This window comes from Cebus imitator, unplaced genomic scaffold (assembly GCF_001604975.1).
Source record: "Cebus imitator isolate Cc_AM_T3 unplaced genomic scaffold, Cebus_imitator-1.0 Scaffold103, whole genome shotgun sequence".
Taxonomy (NCBI): domain Eukaryota; kingdom Metazoa; phylum Chordata; class Mammalia; order Primates; family Cebidae; genus Cebus; species Cebus imitator.
Window position 1 is genome coordinate 5,141,144 of NW_016107418.1, and position 20,588 is coordinate 5,161,731.

The 20,588-nt window shown below is 44.0% G+C and overlaps 1 protein-coding gene across 1 annotated transcript in view; it reads right to left on the bottom strand.

Annotated features, from left to right (window-relative positions):
* Positions 1-20,588, bottom strand: part of ATP8A2 (ATPase phospholipid transporting 8A2) — a 654,052-nt gene that overhangs the window by 52,379 nt on the left and 581,085 nt on the right. Inside the window, exons 34-35 of the mRNA XM_017537537.2 lie at positions 7,369-7,457; positions 159-263 (exon numbers count right to left, since the gene is read on the bottom strand). Coding sequence (XP_017393026.1) covers positions 159-263; positions 7,369-7,457 — 194 coding nt within the window. The remainder of the gene's footprint in view (positions 1-158; positions 264-7,368; positions 7,458-20,588) is intronic.

Sequence of the window (20,588 nt, forward strand, 5' to 3'; positions counted from 1 at the left end):
GAGAGAGTGCGATTTAAATCTGAGAACAACCAAAATGCTTACACCTGAGCATACTGTGCTCCCACTGAAAACCAAGATGAGAAAGAAATACAGGAAGGAGGAAGGGCAAAGGGCCGGGAGAACCTGTGTTCTGTGTGGACCGGGATGGAGCTCCCCACCTCTTTCCATTGCTATCCCGCAGCACCGCTTTTCCCAGGACTCGAGACTTGGTTTCCAGTTCCTGCACCTCCTCCAGCAACGTCTTTTTGCAGGTGTGCTTGGCTCTGTATCATGAGGAAAAGACAAAAAAAACAAAAAACAAAAAACACATGGCATAGGGACTTGACACAGCTGGGAAAGACAGGCCACACCCAAAGGGCCTTTGGTGGAGGCCGAGGCTTGGGAAGTGGTGGAGCATTCAGTCTCTGTGCGTGACATGGGTTCCATCTCCACAGCCTGGAAGCATCCTGAGTGCTGCAGTCCAGACCCGGACCATGCACATCAAGAGTCACTCCACCCTGCAAAGAACCGGACGTCTGCTGAGGGGCCCAGTCACTCAGAGACTGGGTGGGGTTCATGAAGACCCAGGGTCTGCCTCTAAAGCATTTCTTAGCAGGATCTGAAAACCCAGAAGACTCTTAAAACCCACACCTTAGTGAACAGACACTGGTTCTCTGGTCCAAGGACCCCAACTACAGTCAGGGGGCCCAGGGGTTAGTAAGTTTCCTCCCTCCCTCTTTACTATGAAAAGAGCCACTGCCATAGCAGCCATGGGGCTTAGGATGCCAGAGTGCATGGTCTGGATGCAAAACCCTTGGCCTGAAACGTGAAGTCAACAGAAATCCCGAGTGCACGTTTCCCATCTTCCTCAGTATTATGCCACGGAGGCCTGGGTGTGTGGACTTCAACTCACCACTGAAGTCCACACACCCAGGCCTCCGTGGCATAATACAACTTATGAAATAACCCGCAGCCTGGACAGCCCACTCTTCTTGAATAGCAGGAAGAGTTCCCTGTATGCTTTTACTAACGAAACTAACATGAATACCTCACAATGTTCAAAGAATTGGCTGATCTCAGAGTCTTTATAAAATAGAAACTAAACAAAGTTAAAATTGAGCTACCAGTTGGCAACAGTCTGGGTGAAAAGACATTTAACAAGACATGGATTATATCAGAGAACAAAACTGTAAAGAGAAAAGGCTCATAAATTAGCAACACATCAGATTGAAAGCTTTGCATTGGTTTAATTTCAATATAAATACACGTGAGGATCCTGCTAGGTACCAGGACCCAAAGACAGAATGAGAATGAAAACTGAGCACCTTTGCCCAGAAATGACAACAGTGTCATGGGAACGTTGTGAAGATATGGGCCCTTCCTGCAGAATCGGGCACCACCCCGCCGACCCTCCACCTTCAAGGAAAGAAAGCCTGTTAAGATAACGTGAGTCGTCTCCCGACACTCTGAGTTAATCTATAATGGAGTATGAGCACTGAGATACTGTATATGCCCCTGTCATCCTTTCCCCCAAAGTAAACAAGGGAAAGCCACACAGGCTTTAACACATAATACCTTAATTCCATCAAACAGTGTCCCGAGACTCAGGATTGATAAAATACTGCAGTTCAAAGCAGAGCCCGTGGAATTTTAATTTAAACAATAAATGAGCAAACGTCTAACAGTTTGCTGGAAAGAAGAGTCCGAAAGGATGTTAAAATGTACCCTGTTCATTATTATATAATATGTGGGCCTCAAACATGGTCTTTTGTCTCCTGGGCTTCTAAGGCTAGACTGAAAACCAGGCCACCGAGTGCCTGTCCTGCCTGCCCTGCGCCACCGGCTCGCATGGGTCCTAGAACAGCCTGAAAGATGAAGAGCATTGCTGGTTCTTACAGGATCCCTCTCTCCACCATCATCCTCCCTCTCTCTCCCTCGCTCCCTTTCCCCTGCACAGGAGTAGAACAGATCCCATTGTTATTTCCTGGGCTGGGAGGAAAGGGGGTTCCTAAGAGGGAGGCTGGAATAGGAAGCCTGGGCACTGGGAGCCTACAGCTGAGGCTAGAACCCGACCCACTGTGGAAGCTGACGGTTTTCGCCCAATCACAACATGGCCTCAGAAGGCAACGGTCTGAGCATCTCAATGCTCCCAGGCATTGTGTGTGCCCTCGGTGGATGAAACTGCACCCATATTCCAGAGTTACTCAGCAATTTGATACTATTTCCACTAGGCGAGCCCCTACGAGCTAGCCTGGGAACTTTGCTGCTGTTGGAAAACACTGAATTGCGATGCTTGGGATGATCAACTTCTCTTTTTGCATGTATTTAATAGCACCTGAGTAAAGGGATGCTGGCAATTTAAAATTCTGTTCTCAAGCACCTTTATTTAATAATGCCTGAATTAGAAAAACTGATTCTAAAATCTCCTCTGTCTAAAGGCTACATGTGAGTGGTCTAAAATTAATATGTATAGGTTATAAAGTCAGTCGTTAAGCATTAGCCACTGGCCTATCACTTAGGTCTCACCAGGAGCTGGGATTTGGCGTGTTCTGAGTCACAGCATTGACAGAGTAAGCCCCTTATCTGTAAATGGCTTCTTGCCCAGTGGTCCAGGGCTTGCTTCATCTAACCCCACATTGAGAGGCCAGATGACCACAGAAGGGACAGAGTGGGGTTGCTGGCTACTGACTCATGAGTGTGAGAGCTATCTGTGAGTCTTCAGATATGCCTAAGGGTGTCTCCAGGCTCTCAGAGACTTTTAAAAGAAACAGATTGTTTTAGGATCTTGAACTTTCCATCCTTTTTTTCCCCCTGAAACTTTTCCCCTGTGTGCAAGGGGAAAAACTTTTCTTTTGTGTGCAAGAATAGCAAGTCAAAGGAAAAGTTTAATTCTAAATGTGGATGGAAGTGTAAATATAACACGCTGCAAAAGAAATTAGTTAGAAAGTTAAAAGAAATCAAGGCCCATTTGTATATAGAAATTGCTCATTACCTCTTACTTCCATTTAACTGCCTATCTGGGATTATAATAAGGAAATGAAATCATTCTGGAATTGGGCACTGGGTTGTTGATGTATGGTAAAATACAGCAGATACATCTAGATAAAAGGAAATCAGTTCCTCTGTGTTCAGTGGCCTTGGGCTTATATTATTTTTGATAAAGCAATACTAACAAATTTCACCTAGATGAGAGTCAGGATGTGGCAGCTTACCTAAGCATGCTGTCATCGGTAAACATTTGGGATGAATATAAGGGAAGGATATTAAAATAGTTCTGGGCAATTTAAACTTTGTGCTTCTAATAAAAATACTCATTAACCAGGTATCACATATAATCAATCAATTATTTTAATAACAGGTAGGTTAGTTTGGTCCCACATGAAAATTTTGGTTAGCAGGATAATAGAGTGGGCGTTTTATGGCGTGCCAAATCTGACTTAAGATAGTCTAATAATGCATCTTCATCCAGAAAGTTAACAGACTTCATGGAAAAAGTGACTGAATTACCTCATTCTGGTTCTTTTTTCTTACTCTTAACAGCTCAGGTCCTGAAATGGAAGCGAGAAACTGGGCAAAGAAATGGGGAAAATGTAGACAGAGGGAGCAACTCACTTTCTTCAATGCTCACAGAAATGTACTTGAAAAGGCAGGCCTGCCTTAAGCTGGAATTTAAAAGCCTTTTTTTCCTTTGAGACAGAGTCTTGCTCTGTCACCCAGGCTGGACTGCAGTGACATGATCATAGCTCACTCCAACCTCCACCTTCCGGGTTCAAGCCATTCTCCTGCCTCAGTCTCCTGAGTAGCTGGGATTACAGGCAGCCATCACCATACCCAGCTAATTTTTGTATTTTTGTAGAGATGGGGTTTCATCATGTTGGCTGGGCTAGTCTCAAACTCCTGACCTCAGGTGATCCTCCTGCCTCCGTCTCCCAAAGTGTTGGGATTATAGGCGTGAGCCACTGCACCCGGCCTAAAAGCCCTTTCAAAAGAGGGTGATAACCACCAAAGTTCAGTACAAAACAAGAATTCTTTTTTTTTTTTTTTGAGACAGAGTTTTACTCTTGTTACCCAGGCTGGAGTGCAATGGCACGATCTCAGCTCACCGCAACCGCCGTCTCCTGGGTTCAGGCAATTCTCCTGCCTCAGCCTCCCGAGTAGCTGGGATTACAGGCACGCGCCACCATGCCCAGCTAATGTTTTTGTATTTTCAGTAGAGACGGGGTTTCACCATGTTGACCAGGATGGTCTCCATCTCTTGACCTCGTGATCCACCCGCCTCGGCCTCCCAAAGTGCTGGGATTACAGGCTTGAGCCACCGCGCCCGGCCACAATAAGATGGGCCCAAGGCAAGATGAGAGCCCTGCAGCACCGCCGTGGAAGCTCCCCCAGCATCACCATGTGCTACCGTCACAGGGCAGGGTCTTCCCCTGTGCCCACTCATGAATGCACACGTGTTCTGGGAGCCCCAATTCAAATCCAATGATGGATTTTGGGGACAAGCAAGATTAATATTTTTTTGTTCAGTGCATGGGAAGAAGAAGCTAACAGTGTTTTCTAAAGCTGCAATTCAGTAAGAGAAATCTCAGCGAAACACTGTAGCTTTCTCAGAGGTAAGTGATTCACAATATGCCTCCTCTTTTTGTAAGAAGCCTCTGAATTGACTTGCCTCAAAAACAAACATTTTGGGCTTGGAGTATAATATAAGACATAATATGGGCCTCACGATCAGAGGGAAAATGCACCAGTAAACTGAAAAATTTCTTGTTTTTGAGGAGAGGGGTGAGGGTAGTTTAGATATTAAATAGATATTACAAATTGAGCATATATGTGCTTTGGGCAAATATTCCGGGTAACAACCAATATACGCTATTTTCCCTGCTCCCCCAAATAAAACAAGACAAAAATACATTTTGGAAAGCACATGTGGGATTCAGTAGGGACCTTTCTGGCTTAACCCAGAAATGCTGTTGGTTTCCGGGAAAAGCTGAGTTCTGGGCCCGTGGTGCCAGGTGCTGGGCAGCAGAGCGCTCCTGCTGCAGAGGGGTGACCCTCAGCCCCCCGAGCTCGCCCTGCCGGCACCTCCACAGCAGAACTTGTGCTCTGACCCGGTTGGCAAGCTCCTTGGAAAGGAAGTGATTTTACTCTTTCCATATGGTGAAGCTGGGAGTAGTGTCATTTGATTTATCCTTGTTAAAATGTAAATGGTGCTAATTTTATAGCGCCAGGGGAAACCAAAAACAAGTCCTGTTGGAGGGAATAGATGATTTGCTTTGTGGTGACAGGGAGTGATTACTTAGAACGCATTGGAAAACAGCCAGAAAACGGACAAAGAGGCACAGACATTTTGAAATCTATAAACATTCTCTTTCAGATGGAAGAAAGAGACGATTGCTCAAGTCTGCAAATATACAGTCTCAACAGAATTTTTTTTATGACTCTAATTTGAGATAGCTGAATTTAAATAAACTAATTTATAATCATGTTACTAGTTTTCAATCACTATAAATAGAAAAAACCAGCTGATGTGGCCAAGACTGTCCTATATTTATCTAAAACTAACATCTTTGCAAAACAAAAATTTTGAACAAATTCAGCACGGGAATAGATTGTGTCACAATTAGGCCTATTGGCTGAAAGAGCAAATAAGAGAATGAATATTTTCTTATGATAAATCTATTAGATTAAGGAAGGCCGAACGCGGTGGCTCACGCTTGTAATCCCAGCACTTTGGGAGGCCGAGGCGGGTGGATCACGAGGTCAAGAGATCGAGACCATCCTGGTCAACATGGTGAAACCCCGTCTCTACTAAAACTACAAAACATTAGCTGGGCATGGTGGTGCGTGCCTGTAATCCCAGCTACTCAGGAGGCTGAGGCAGGAGAATTGCCTGAACCCGGGAGGCGGAGGTTGCGGTGAGCTGAGATCGCGCCATTGCACTCCAGCCTGGGTAACAAGAGCGAAACTCCGTCTCCAAAAAAAAAAAAAAAAAGATTAAGAAAATATTTTTTCTGGCTATAATCTTTTCACTTCTGAGGATTCTGATTCTGCTATTTACAGAACATGGTTTTACTAAATAAAATGGAAGTAAGGGTAAATCAAAGAATTTAAGAAATTAGAATTATTTAATTTTTCTAACAGTTAAAAAACTTAGTGAATAGGAAAAAAAGCCACAAAAATCCATGTTATAATATTCTTTCCCCCTCTATCTAGATCTGCATGAGGTATCATTGGTTGTCAAGATAATGCCAAAGTGAAGACTTTTTCAAAAGAATCCTTAACTGTCAGGCAAGAAAAATTCTTACTGAGTGTGGGAGGAACGGAGGGATAAAAATGAGATCTGATGTCTTTTCCTGGAAGGTTTGGATTAAAGTCTCACTTCTCTATCTCAGGTCCCAGAATAATTGTGTTTTGCCCAAAGTAAAGCTGAGCACAGAGTCTCAATTTTCAGAGAAGTTGGCACCTATTTGTAGGAGAAATTGCCCCCCCCAAAACAAAAATCAGTCATACTTTATTTGGAGCAGTCCCTCCTTTTGCTCATGGATAAAGTTAAAATTTATGTGATCCTGAACTTAGTTGCTTCTTTTACGTGGTAACAAGATATCTTGAAAATGACATATTTTAAAACATAAACGCAAAAATTGAATATGAATGATTTTCTATTTAACCTACGGGCTAATGTCATCTTTGTGACTGGTTTTCTCATAGACCTGTGAACTAACCCTTTGAAAGAATTTTATTGAAAGTTGTTTGGAAAAATGAAGAATACTTCATTCTTGTAATTTGAAATGACTTACGTACACTTAGCTTTCCTCTAAGCATGGGAAGTGAAGCCAGGCCATATGTGATCACTGAGCACTGAGTTTACGATATAGACAGATGAGTTTGAGTCACCCTTTCTCAACTGGTGGAATGGGTATGTACTTAGAAACTCTGCCATATAAGGCAACGTCCCCATTGATCTTCACAGTTTCTCTCAGGGTTCCTTTGTGTCTGCAGTTTTTCTTTTCTGTTTTTATTTTATTTTATTTAGAGACAGGGTCTTGCTCTGTTGCCCAGGCTGGAGTATACTGGCATGACCATAGCTCACTGCAGCCTCAAACTCCTGGGCTCGAGTGATCTTCCCACCTTGGCCTCCTAAGTAGCTGAGACTAGAGGTATGTGCTGCCATGGCCAGCTAATTTTTCTATCTTTATGGTTGTCTATATTTTGATATCAAGATGAAGCACAAGTTAAATTTAAATTAAAAAAAAAATTTCTCTGGCAGGTGGCAGGAGACCCATTTCTTCCAAATTCCTTTCATTCTCATACCCTGTGGCAAGGCTTATGGGAAAGACAATTCCAGGGACAGATAAGTCAGACTGGGGGTCCCCACTTCACTTTTAAACTTACGCTCTCCATGCGACATCTTCAATCAAACATGCAGTAGGAACCAGAAATAATCCCAACCAGAAGTGTGCAGAGCTCAGGACCATAGTTGCCTGCGAGAAACAGAAGTGACACTTGTTTGAATATTTTCCCTTTCAAAAAGAGCACAACGTAATTTAATCAAGGAAAATATCTCACAATACAAAAACAACCCATCGTATTAAACACAATGAGAGGTAACCCATGCACTGACAGGGCGGTCAAGGAGACGGAAGGGGCTTGCTCTTTTCTGCAGCCCTCTCTCCTCTCTATTCCATTCTTCTAGTTTGACGTGTGTTCTTGCCTCTCTCTTTTATAAAGTGATTCAAGCCCCTTCCGATTGGGATGCTGTCTTAAATTTTCCTAAAGAGAGCTATTGGAGCCACCAACACTGCTTCACTGAGGAGTAAACTTTGCCTCAATTGGTTTCTCCATTCACTCATCATCAGCTCCTTTTCTCCCAATGCCCATTCATTCATGGAGCCAGGACCCATGTCATCGCTACTTGGTACAAGGCAGGGTGGTTCTCCCCACCCAGGAAAGGAAGATGAATAGGTTATAGCCCTTGCCTTCAGGGAATTAAATACCCTCTGGTTCAATCTGCATTAGACAGTGGAATATGGTATATATCATGAAAATATCCAATGGGGCTTCTGGGAAGACTTCTTAAAGATGACAGAGTATGAGATGTACCTGGAAACATAAACAGGATTTCAGCAGCTAGAGATGGGTAGATGGACAGAGGTGCCAAGTGAAAGGATGAAGGACAGGGGAGAGCAGCAAGGAGGCCAGCTTTCAAGAAGACTTCCTTGTTCCTGGCACGCTGGTTGGGGATAGCTTGGGAGGGAACAGGTAGAGAGGGTTTTGAAGATCAGAACTGCAGGGCCAAGTGAGATGTTAGGTGAGTTGAAAAGAGAACTTACGGCAAAAGCAGAGGGAGGGAGGAGATTACTCTGAACAGAGATGGGGGCCTGAGTAGAACAGATACCTTCAATTTTGGTTTTGAATGGGCAAAAGCCTGGAGCCTGGAGCTGGCTGGGAATTGGGAGGCTGGCCTGCAAGGGTGGGACACCTGAGAAAGGGACTCAAGTTAGTGTGATAGACCCTTCGTGTTCAGCGGATTTCTTTTCTGGAGTCCTCATCCATTTGGGCTTGCTGGAATAGAGGGTTCGCTAGAGCTCACTGCAAATTAGAATGAGACTTACTGAGGGAGGAAGAGCAGAGGGCCTGAGGCACAATTAACTGCTTCTGGGACCCCCCACAGGGACTGGGAGGGTCTGAGAATCCTGGAGGCCTGGAGAAGCTCCCTTTATACAGTACGATGAGGGCAGGATTTACCCGACTCAAGCCTAGCATCCAAGTGTCAACCCACTCTTTGGTTTCCATCTTCTGCTCCAGATAGATGGCCACATGCACTGCAGCCCTGCCACCCCCTCTGCCCTGAAGGGATTCCCTGCCCAGTCTCTGTCCTCACAGCATCCCCACCCACTTACCCTGATCCCAAGCACCCAGCTTCCCCATCTAGCCAAGGCCATGCCTAACCACGGCCCTTCTGCCTCTGAGCACCTTCACATAGCCCTGTTGGTGGTGCTTGGCATTTTATGACAATTAAACCAAAAAGCAATGAGGTTTGCAGGAAAAGAGTCAAAATTCAACCCTGGAATGGGAGGATTTGCTTTCCTTTTCAAACAGCCAAGAGCAACAGCTTTTGACAGAAAAGTTTAAAACCTTAAAAATGTCTGAGTACATTTTGCCCCATCAATTACATTTCTCAGAATTCATCCTAAGGAAGGAAGAAAACATGCAAAGAAACAAGTACAATGATATTCACAAGAGTGCTGTTCTATGAAAGAAACCAGAAATAGATGTCCTAGAAGAAGATCTATTAAATGCACCATGGCACTTACATACGATGGACTTCCATGCAAGCAGTTAAAGTAACGTAGAATTATATTTGTTGATAGAGATGTCATATTCTACTGCTACTGAGAAACACAAGTTCTATGATAACATCTCACAGAGGACCTAACATGGCGGTTGTGGGAAAGGAACCAAGGCTGGCCCAAGCTTCAAAATTAAACTTGAGGTGTCACCCCCCAGATGAGGTACACCCACAGGTATACACCTTTATTACATATTTGCCAATACACATCAATAGATACCATAATTTTTGTAGCCCTGTTTTGGTGTTTTCTTACCTTTATGAAAACATTCCAGGACTTTAAAAACAGTAGGGTGTCCCAGGCCCCAATGGACTTGAGAGTACCTCCTTCAAGTGTGGGCATGCTCACATCCTCAGGAACAATGCACGGAACAGTATATGGAAACAAGGATCTGGGTGGCACAACTGGTGATTTGTATTGTCATATGTCTGTCTGTCTGCATTTCCTGGTTCTACTACAGAAAACACGTATTTTGGCAAAACTCAACTCTCTCTCCAAGAAAACTACAAGAAAGGGATTGGATAATCAGCCTGCTCCTTCTACCTCCTGCTGTCCTGCCTCCAGGGTAAACAGGGTCTCCAGAGCCCAGCTAGGACCTTGGGTTTTGCTGATGCTATAGATGCCCGAGGTGGTGCCTGGTCCCTGGAAGATGGACTTGTTCAAGCTGTACTTGTCAGGATACATGCAGGACCATTCACTATGTGTATTTATTTAAGAAAACAGTGATTTTACAATAATGCATCATTTAAAATAGATTATAACTCAAATGTACACTGTAAATATGTAAAATATTATATATCAATAAAAAATAGATTATGAAACTCAGAACTTTAGTTGCTGAGGGAGAAAAGGAAAATGAACTGTGAATTCACTTGTTGAAATTATGAAGCCCGTCCTAAACTAATAAAGGTTATATGGAGACTTGAAAGTATTGTTCTGTTGCTCGTCTTCAAAACTAGGAGCTGTGAATGTGATACATATAACTAATTTTAAAGGTTTGTCTCAGAAAGGTTCCAGCTGTTCTGTTTTTCACAGATGGACTGAGACTCAGAGTCCTGAAATACTTCTAAGGTGATCTACTGACCACTTAGGTCCCATATGCCTAGGAACTCACTGCAGTAAATTACAGGAAAGTGAGGCTCAGGTCAGTGGAATTACTGACACATTAGGACACAAGCTGGTGAGAGCCAGACAGAGGATTGGAGGCTTGTCTGATTGTAAAACCAATGAGCTGGGCAGCACTGCCCTGGGTCCGACTAGGAGTATTAACGACAGACATCCACACATCTGTAGATCAGGATTCACGAATGCATTAGTTTCAGCCACGCCACTAATCACATGCACCCCAGTGCTCCAGCACCAGCAGTCCACAAATGTGGTGACAAACTAAAAAAGGTGTATTTTTTTAAGACAGAGTCTCACTCTGTCACCCAGGCTGGAGTGCAATGGTATGATCTCGGTTTGCTGCAACCTCCACCTCCCAGGTTCAAGTGATCCTCCTGCCTCAGCCTCCTGAGTAGCTGGGATTACAGGCATGTGCCACTGTGCCCAGCTAACTTTTGTATTTTTAGCAGAGATGGAGTTTCACCATCTTGGCCAGGCTGATCTCAAACTCTGACCTCGTCCCACCTGCCTCAGCCTCCCAAAGTGCTGGGATTACAGGGATACATATGCAGAATGTGCAGGTTTGTTACATAGGTATACATGTGCCATGGTGGTTTGGTGCACCCATCAACCCATCATCTACATTAGGTATTTCTTCTAATGCTCTCCCTCCCCTAGACCCCCCACCCCCTGACAGGCCCCAGTGTGTGGTGATGAGCTTTTTTTCATACATTTCTTGGCCACATTAATGTCTTCTTTTGAGAACTGTCTGTTCATATCCATTGCCCACTTTTTGATAAGGTTGTTTTTTTCTTGTAAATTTTTATAAGATCCTGTAGATTCTGGATATTAGTTCTTTGTCAGATGGATAGATTGCAAAAATGTTCTCCCACTCTGTAGACTGCCTATTCACTCTGATGATAGCTTCTTTTGCTGTGCAGAAGCTGTTTAGTTTAATTAGATCCCATTTATCAATTTTGGCTTTTGTTGCAATTGTTTTTGGTGTTTTAGTCATAGAGTCTTTGCCCATGCCTATGTCCTGAATGGTATTGCCTAGGTTTTCTTCTAAGGTTTTTATGGTTTTAGTTTTTCTTTTATGGTTTTTATGTTTAAGTCTTTATGAGTTAATTTTTGCATAAGGTGTGAGGAAGGGGTCCAGTTTCAGTTTTCTGCATATGGCTAGTCAGTTTTCCCAACACCAATTATTAAATAAGGAATCCTTTCCCCATTGCTTGTTTTTGTCAGGTTTGTTAAAGATCAGATGGTTGTAGATGTGTGGTGTTATTTCTGAGGCCTTGGTTCTGTTCCATTGGTCTATATACCTGTTTTGGTACCAGTATCATGCTGCTTTTGTTACTGTAGGCTTGTAGTATAGTTTTAAGTCAGGTAGCATGATGCTTCCAGTTTTGTTCTTTTTGCTTAGGATTGTCTTGGGTATATGAGCTCTTTTTTGGTTTCATATAAAATTTAAAGTAGTTTTTTTCTAATTCTTGAAGAAAGCATTAGCTTGATGCAGATAGTATTGAATCTATAAATTACTTTGGGCGGTATGGCCGTTTTCATGATACTGATTCTTCCTATCCATGAGCATGAAATGTTTTTCCATTTGTTTGTGTCCTCTCTTATTTCCTTGAGCAGTGCTTTGTAGTTCTCCTTGAAGAGGTCCTTTACATCCCTTGTAAGTTGTATTCCTAGGTATTTTATTATCTTTGTAGGAATTGTGAATGGGAATTCACTCTTGGTTTGGCTTTCTGTTTGTCTACTCTTGGTGTATAGGAATGTTTGTGATTTTTGCACATTGATTTTGTATCCTGAGACTTTGCTGAAGTTGCTTATCAGCTTAAGGAGATTTTAGGCTGAGATGATAGGGTTTTCTAAATATACAATCATGTCATCTGCAAACAGATAATTTGACTTCCTCTCTTCCTATTTGAACACCGTTTATTTTTTTCTCTTACCTGATGGCCCTAGCCAGACCTTCCAATACTATGTTAAATAGGAGTGGTGAGAGAGGGCATCCTCGTCTTATGCTGGTTTTCAAAAGGAATTCTTCCAGTTTTTGCCCATTCAGTATGATACTGGCTGTGGGTTTGTCATAAACAGCTCTTATTATTTTGAGATATGTTTCATCAATACCTAGTTTACTGAGAGTTTTTAGCAAGAAGCGATGTTGAATTTTATCAAAGGACTTTTCTGCATCTATTGAGATAATTATGTGGTTTTTGCCATTGGTTCTGTTTATGTGATGCATTATGTTGACTGATTTTCATATATTGAACCAGCCTTGCATCCCATGGATGAAGCTGACTTGATTGTGGTAGATAAGCTTTTTGATGTGCTGCTGGATTTGATTTGTCAGTTTTTTATTGAGGATTTTTGCATTGATGTTCATCAGGGATATTGGCCTGAAATTTTCTTTTTTTGTGTGTGTCTCTGCCAGATTTTGGTATCAGGATGGTGCTGGTCTCATAAAATGAGTTAGGGAGGAGTCCCTCTTTTTCTATTGTTTGGAATCGTTTCAGAAGAAATGGTACCAGCTCCTCTTTGTACTTCTGGTAGAATTCAGTTGTAAATCCATCTGGTCCTGGGCTTTTGTTGGTTGGTGAGCTATTAATTACTGCCTCAATTTCAGAACTTGTTATTGGACTATTCAGGGATTTGACTTTTTCCTGGTTTAGTCTTGGGAGGGTGTATGTGTCCAGGGATTTGTCCATTTCTTCTAGATTTTCTAGTTTATTTGCATGGAGGTGTTTACAGTATTCTCTGATGGTAGTTTGTATTTTTGTGGAGGTGTTTACAGTATTCTCTGATGGCGGTTTGCATTTCTGTGGCATCAGTGCTGATCTCCCCTTTATCATTCTTTTTTGTTGTGTCTATTTGATTCTTCTCTCTTTCCTTATTAGTCTGACTAGTGGTCTATCTATTTTGTTAATCTTTTCAAGAAACCAGCTCCTGAATTTGTTGATTTTTAAAGGATTTTTTTGTAACTCCATCTCCTTCAGTTCTGCTCTGATCTTAGTTATTTCTTGTCTTCTGCCAGCTTTTGAATTTATTTGCTCTTGCTTCTCTAGTTCTTTTAATTGTGATGTTAGGGTTGATTTTAGATCCTTCCTGCTTTCCCCTGTGGGCATTCAGTGCTATAAATTTTCCTATAAACACTGATTTAGCTGTGTCCTAGAGATGCTGATATGTTGTGTCTTTGTTCTCATTGGTTTCAAGGAACTTCTTTATTTCTGCCTTAATTTTGTTATTTACCCAGGAGTCATTCAGGAGCACGTTGTTCAGTCTCCATGTAGTGGCGTGGTTTTGAGTGTGTTTCTTAATCTTGAGTTCTAATTTGACAGTACTGTGGTCAGAGAGACTGTTATGATTTCTGTTCTTTTGCATTTGCTGAAAAGTGTTTTACTTTCAATTATGTGGTAGATTTTAGAATAAGTGTGATGTGGTGCTGAGAATAATGTATATTCTGTTGATTGGGGTGGAGTGTTCTGTAGATGTCTATTAAGTCTGTTTGTGCAGAGCCGAGTTCAAGTCCTGAATATGCTTGCTAGCATTCTGTCTTATTGATCTGTCTAATATTGACAGTGGGGTGTTAAATTCTCCCATCGTTATTGTATGGGAGTCTAAGTCTCTTTGTAGGTCTCTAAGAACTTGCTTTATGAATCTGGGTGCTCCTGTATTGGATGCATATATATTTAGGATAGTTAGCTCTTCTTGTTGCTTTGATCCCTTTACTGTGATGTAATGCCCTTCTTTGTCTCTTTTGATCTTTGTTGGTTTAAAGTCTGTTTTATCAGAGACTAGGATTGCAACCCCTGCTTTTTTTTTTTTTTTNTTTTTTTCTTTCCATTTGCTTGGTAAATATTTCCCCATCCCTTTATGTTGAGCCTATGTGTGTCTTTGCACATGAGATGGGTCTCCTGAATACAGCACATCAATGGGTCTTGATTCTTTATCCATTTGCCAGTCTGTGTCTTTTAATTGGGGCAGTTAGCCCATTTACATTTAAGGTTAATATTGTTATGTGTGAGTTTGATCCTGTCATTATGATGCTAACTGGTTATTTTGCCCATTAGTTGATGCAGTTTCTTCATAGTTATGATGGTCATTACAATTTGGTATGGTTTTGGAGTGGCTGCTACCCGTTTTTCTTTTCCATATTTAGTGTTTCTTTCAGGAACTCTTGTAAAGCAGGCCTGGTGGCGATAAAATCTCTCAGCATTTTCTTGTCTGTAAAGGATTTTATTTCTCCTTTGCTTATGAAGCTTGGTTTGGCTGGATATGAAATTCTGGGCTGAAAATTCTTCTCCTTAAGAATGCTGAATATTGACCCCCACTCTCTTCTGGCTTGCAGGGTTTCTGCAGAGATATCTGCTGTTGGTCTGATGGGCTTCCGTTTGTGGGTGACCTGACCTTTCTCTCTGCCTTCTTTCACTCAACATGATGCCTCTGAGATGGATCCACGTTGTTGCATGCATCTGTAATTCATTCTTTTTAGTTTTGGAATTGTATTCCACTGCATGAATAGATCACAATTTGTTCATCCAGTCTTTTGTTGATAGACATTTGGGTTATTTCCAGTTTGGGCCTATTGTTAAGAATAAGATTGCTATGCACAAGCTTCTACAAGTCTTTCTTTTTTTTTTTTTTTCATGGAAATATGTTTCCAATTCTTTTAGGTCAACGACTTGGAGTGGGGTTGCTCTATCATACCAGAAGAGTGAGATTAGCTTTATCAGACAGAGCCAGAGAGTTCTCCAAAGTTGCTGTGTGAACAAAGCCAGTGCACATACATTCCAGTTGTTCCACATCCTCACCAGCACTTGGTATGATGCCCGTTGCCACACCAGAGGCTCACAGGGGAAAGGGAGTGTGCATGAGGTGGGATGACTCTGGCAAACCTTCCCACCACCCTGTGAGCTATTCAGGACCGAAGTTATGTGTGAGGGACTGCTCTCCACTGGCTTGCAGGATGGCCCAAGGTTACAAGGTCCAGAAAAGAGGCTGGTCTGGAGGCAGCGAGTTCCCGCCACTAGTTATTCACAGTCAGGCACGGATCCAACTCCCCCTTCTTCTCTTTCTCCACCTCTCACTACTGTCCTTGACTAGTCTTTAAACATATTTTTTTTAAAAAAAAAAAAAGCTCCAGAAAGGCAACTCTGAAGCAAACAAGGACTCCAGGACATGCAGAATGGGGTGTATCTGGTTTGAACTGGTGGTAACATTTAAACTCTTGCTTATTGTTAAATAAACAGGCAGGCAGTGAGGAGAAGACATTTCTCAATTTTCCCAAACAGGATGTGAGGAGGGGAAATGCTGCCACCTTCCTTTGCCTACTTGTTTGTGAGAAAGGTGAGGCCCCTGAATCCCTCAAATTATTAACTGATTTTTCCTTTTCAGGCAGTGATCATTTTACTTTCCTATTTTTCTCCTCAGCAATCAATTTTAGAGACCAAAAGGTTGGTCTAACCAAATAGCTATTTACGTCACCCAGAAGGACCCCTGCCCTACTCTGCTGTATCTTCCTGAAGCTGTTATGTGGATGTAAAGACAGGCAGTTCCCACGCCATTCTCCACGGGATGTGACACAGGAGATGAGGCAGGGAAATAACGTATTGCCCCTGAGACACGTGCCTTATTTCCAAGGTGAGAATGAGACGGGTTTAAAACTGGTACTGTGTGGTTTAAAAATAAGCAGTCAGCTGGGCGCGGTGGCTCACACCTGTAATCCCAGCACTTTGGGAGGCTGAGGTGGGTGGATCACCTGAGGTCAAGAGTTTGAGGCCAGGCTGGCCAAGATGGTGAAATCCCATCTCTACTAAAAGCACAAAAATTAGCAGGGCATGGTGGGGGTGCCTATAATCTCAGCTCTTCGGTAGGTTGAAGCAGGATAATAACTTGAACCCAGAAGGCAGAGGCTACAGTGAGCTATGACGCTGCCTTTGCTTTCCAGCCTGGGTGACAGAGATTCTGTCTCAGAAAAAAAAAGCAGTCTGTACTCTTTTACTTTCAAAAATGACATCAATAAAGCAAAGTTAATCAAAGACACACGTGCAGTCTATCTTCCGTGTCTCAGGGGCAATTGTCCGGCAGAGCCATGGGAAGAGCTGCAGAGGTACCTGAATGCCCGGCCTCAACCCTTGCTGGGGCTCTCCTCTGGCCGAGGTGAAACTGCAGCTTCTAGGAATTATACTGGGTGGCTGTGTGCTTCTGGTATATTGGTTATATTGTGTGCTTTTAGGCAATTTTAACAATCACTATTTCTAGATTGCAGCCTTCTTGTGGTTATATAAAAAGCCAAGAGAGGGCCGGATGCGGTGGCTCACGCCTATAATCCCAGCACTTTGGGAGGCTGAGGTGGGTGGATCACGAGGTCAAGAGATCGAGACCATCCTGGTCAACATGGTGAAACCCCGTCTCTACTAAAAATACAAAAATTAGCTGGGCGTGGTGGTGCACGCCTGTAGTCCCAGCTACTCAGGAGGCTGAGGCAGGAGAATCGCTTGAACCCAGGGGGCAGAGGTTGCGATGAGCTGAGATTGTGCCATTGCACTCCAGCCTGGGTAACAAGAGCGAAACTCCATCTCAAAAAAAAAAAAAAAGAAAAAAAGAAAAAGCCAAGAGAGGCACTGTGCTGACACGGCAAAGTTATCCTCCGTCCTGAAGGGAAAAATTGGATGCCTAACGGTTGCCAAACCCCTGATAATTCAGACTATTAGGGTTAATGTCAAAGCACAGTATTTAGGACAGATACTGATAAAGATAGGGCAGACCTCGCCTTGTCACCATCTGAGTAAGGAGCCCTGAGATGGGTCCCCCTACCATCTGCTGTGGCCCGCTGGCCTCTGCAGGTGGAAGGTGCAGGGATACGGGGACTAAAGCTGTTCTTCTGCCCCTGCAGAGCCCAGCCCTGGAACAGATGGGTACCATTTCATTTCCTTCGCTCACTGCTGGCTGCATTACCTGAACACACACCCACTGGCACCATCTATGAGTAACCCACGTTTCCCATGGCAGAGGGAGAAGGTACTTTGCTCACTCCTCCCCCCACAGAGGTGGGTGAAGTAAGGAGGCTGGTGGAGGCACCGCTGAGGAAGGGCTTCTGAAAGGACCAAAGACAGTGACCAGCAAGTGTTTCCCGCAAGGCCGAGGAGCTGAAGCTTCCAGGAGGGGCCGGACTGCACAGTCTTGAAAAGCATCAGCTGCGTCCCTGTGGGCTGCCATAACAAAACACCACAGACTGGGTGACTTAAACCACAGATATGTGTCTGCTTGCCGTCCTGGAGACTGGAAGTCTGTGATCGGGGCACCAGCATGGTCGGGTTCTGGTAAGGGCCTCTTCTTGGCTTGCAGAGACCTCCCAGCTCACCATATGCTCTTTCTTATGCACAAATAGAGAGTGTAATCTCTCTGCTGTCTCTTAGAAGGGCACTAATCCCATCACAAGGGCCCCATCCTCTTGATCACAGCTAACCGTAGTTATCTGCTCAAGGCCCCATGTCAATACCATCGCATTGGAGGTTAGGGCTGCAACATTGGGATTTGAGGAAAGACAAACATTCAGTCCATAGTGAGCATGGGCAGACTGCCGGGCCTCCGATCCCAGCTCTGCCACTGACTCATTACTTACTACTGTGCCTTAGTTTCTTCCTCTGTAAAATGGGGAAAATACATCTTGTAGGGCTACTGTGAGACTTAAATGAATTACTAAATGTAAAGTACTATAAAAGGTGCTTGGCACATGGTAAGTGCCATACACGTTACCTATATATAACTAATGGTTTTTTACACTATTGATTATAACCACAATTCTTATTCAAACATCCTAAATGTGGCCAACAGTAATGTGTGATGATTCCTTAACGAGTTTTGAGGGGGAATTGTGTCCCAGGGAGTATGATCTGCTCCTGCTGTCGGAAGAAGGCCTACCTACCACTCCTCTCAGATAGGTGGAAGGGTTGAGCCGTGCTATAGAAGTCCCAGATTATACTGGGAACAGGTTGCTGATTGGTGACAGACAGTAAGTGATAACAGTGACACTGGTGTTGAGAGAAAGCTAAGTCTCTTCTTTATACTCCAACACATGCATCGACTCCTGGTGCCCAATGCCCACTGACTGCCTTCTATTTTAATTAATTGGTGCAGGTGAACGTCCCCTCATCAGGCGGTGACAAGTGTGATGTTCCCTTATCTGCTGTTATTGCCACAGAACACCACTGAGGATGCACTCAGATGTCACTCTTCAATGATGAAGGATGTTCACCAAACAGACGAGGAAAGAGGAGATGATGAAAAGTGTTGTCCACACAGCTGCACATCAGAATGCTGACCAGGGTGTCTGCCTGAGTCATGGGTCCAGGAAGAAGAGGGTGATTCTCGGCCCAAGTTGTGCTCCGGAGCCTCAGCTGCTTCCACGCGGTTGGGGAAGGAGTGAAGCCTCCATCACTCAGAGTGGAACTGCTCAGGCCTCATGGTTATCTTTATCTTCTCCTTATCACTGATTGAAAGGGGTCTCCAGAGCTGGAAGTCCTGGAGGCCCTCTTGGCCTCGAGGCTTTCATGGGGACTCCCAGGTGGTGGCAATCATACGCTGAAGACATCTAGTCATTGTCACTATAATGGTAAAGACTTCTCCCGCCCCACAGCGGGCCTCGGTGCTAAAGGCAAGCAGTCAGCCACAGGGCCTTCCAGGAGTGATGCCAGGAAGGACAGGGTCCCTAGCCTCTATTTTCCTACCTGGAATTAATGAAGATGTAGAGAATGGAAATCACGCAACAGAAAGGGTATACGCGCGAGCACACCCTGAATGTGAGATATTTCGTCTGAGCGAGAAGTCTGTCAGTCACTCCTTTGGGCATTGAGAACACCCTTAAAAATGCTAATAGGACCTGGAAGACTCATGGATGCTGAATGAGAGTACTCTGTGGGAAGTTACATCAAGCCACATGATCAACTAGATCTTCCTGGATCTTCAACCTCACCCAAAGATTTGGAAAACAGATCCATTCTTATTAAAACCAATAACATTTTGCAGTATACTTGAATAATTTCTTTTTACCTAAAACTAGTGTCTTTGAGTCAATATCATTTTTGAGACGTAATGCCGTAGGATGCATACTCGGGCCTCCTGGGGTGTGTCCTTGCTCTCCCGTTAGAGGCGAGTTTGAGGAGAGTGGAATTCAGTCATGAATGCGTATCTGGGTTTGACAGTAGTTTATATCAGCTTGCAGAGGACATGTACCAGCGACGTGGGCATGAGCTGAAGACGCTGGGGTGGACATGGAGGCCTTGAACTTCCAACCCTGAACTACGTCATGACGGGGCTCGTAGGGAGGCTTTTCTTGTGGCCACTGCTGTGGCTCAGGGTCGTTTTGCCTTCCATGGAGTGGACTTCTTGTAGTGCTTCTCAGTCTGTATCTCAGACTTGAGATGTGTGAGAGAGACCCTCAGGAGGAGAGAGATGTCTGAGGACACGGCCACTGGCCTCCTTGGCCTCACTGAGTGGCTGGACTCGCAGGGCTGGTCTCAGCAGTGGAGTAAGGTGGTGAATTGGGAGTGAGGACTCAGGATTCAGATGGACCTGGGATGGGCCTGTGCTTCTGAGCCTTACACTGTGACACGTAAAAGGTTAACTAACCTCTCCACGCCTCATTTTCCTACTCGGTAAAATCAAGACAGCAGTAGAAGCTGCCTCACAGAGCTGTCCTCCTTATCCCAGTCAGCTGTGCTCCTCTCACACGATCCATTTCACCAGAACCCTGAGAGGTCCTGGAATGAAACCTTTAAAACTAAGCACATGCGTCTTCCTTCCATAGATTCTGCTCCTCCCTGACCCCAAATAACTGTACAGTGCCTTGTGCTGATCTTGAAACAGCTCTGACTGTAAAATGACTTAGCTGGAGCCAATGAGCTCAGTGGCTGGAGCACGGTACCAGGCGTCTGAGCCCCCGCCAGCTGGCCGCAATCCATCCCTCCAGCAGCCTTCCCGGAGCAGAAAAATCCGGGGACCCCTTGATGAGACATTTTCTCCAATGTTTTCTTTAACTCTGACAACTGCAACTGAAATTTAGCAGCAGCTTGTAGTCCCCCCAGGGCTTCTTCTTTCTCTCTCTCTCCCTCTCACTATTACTCTTTTTACTGCCCCTCCACACCAAAGTTC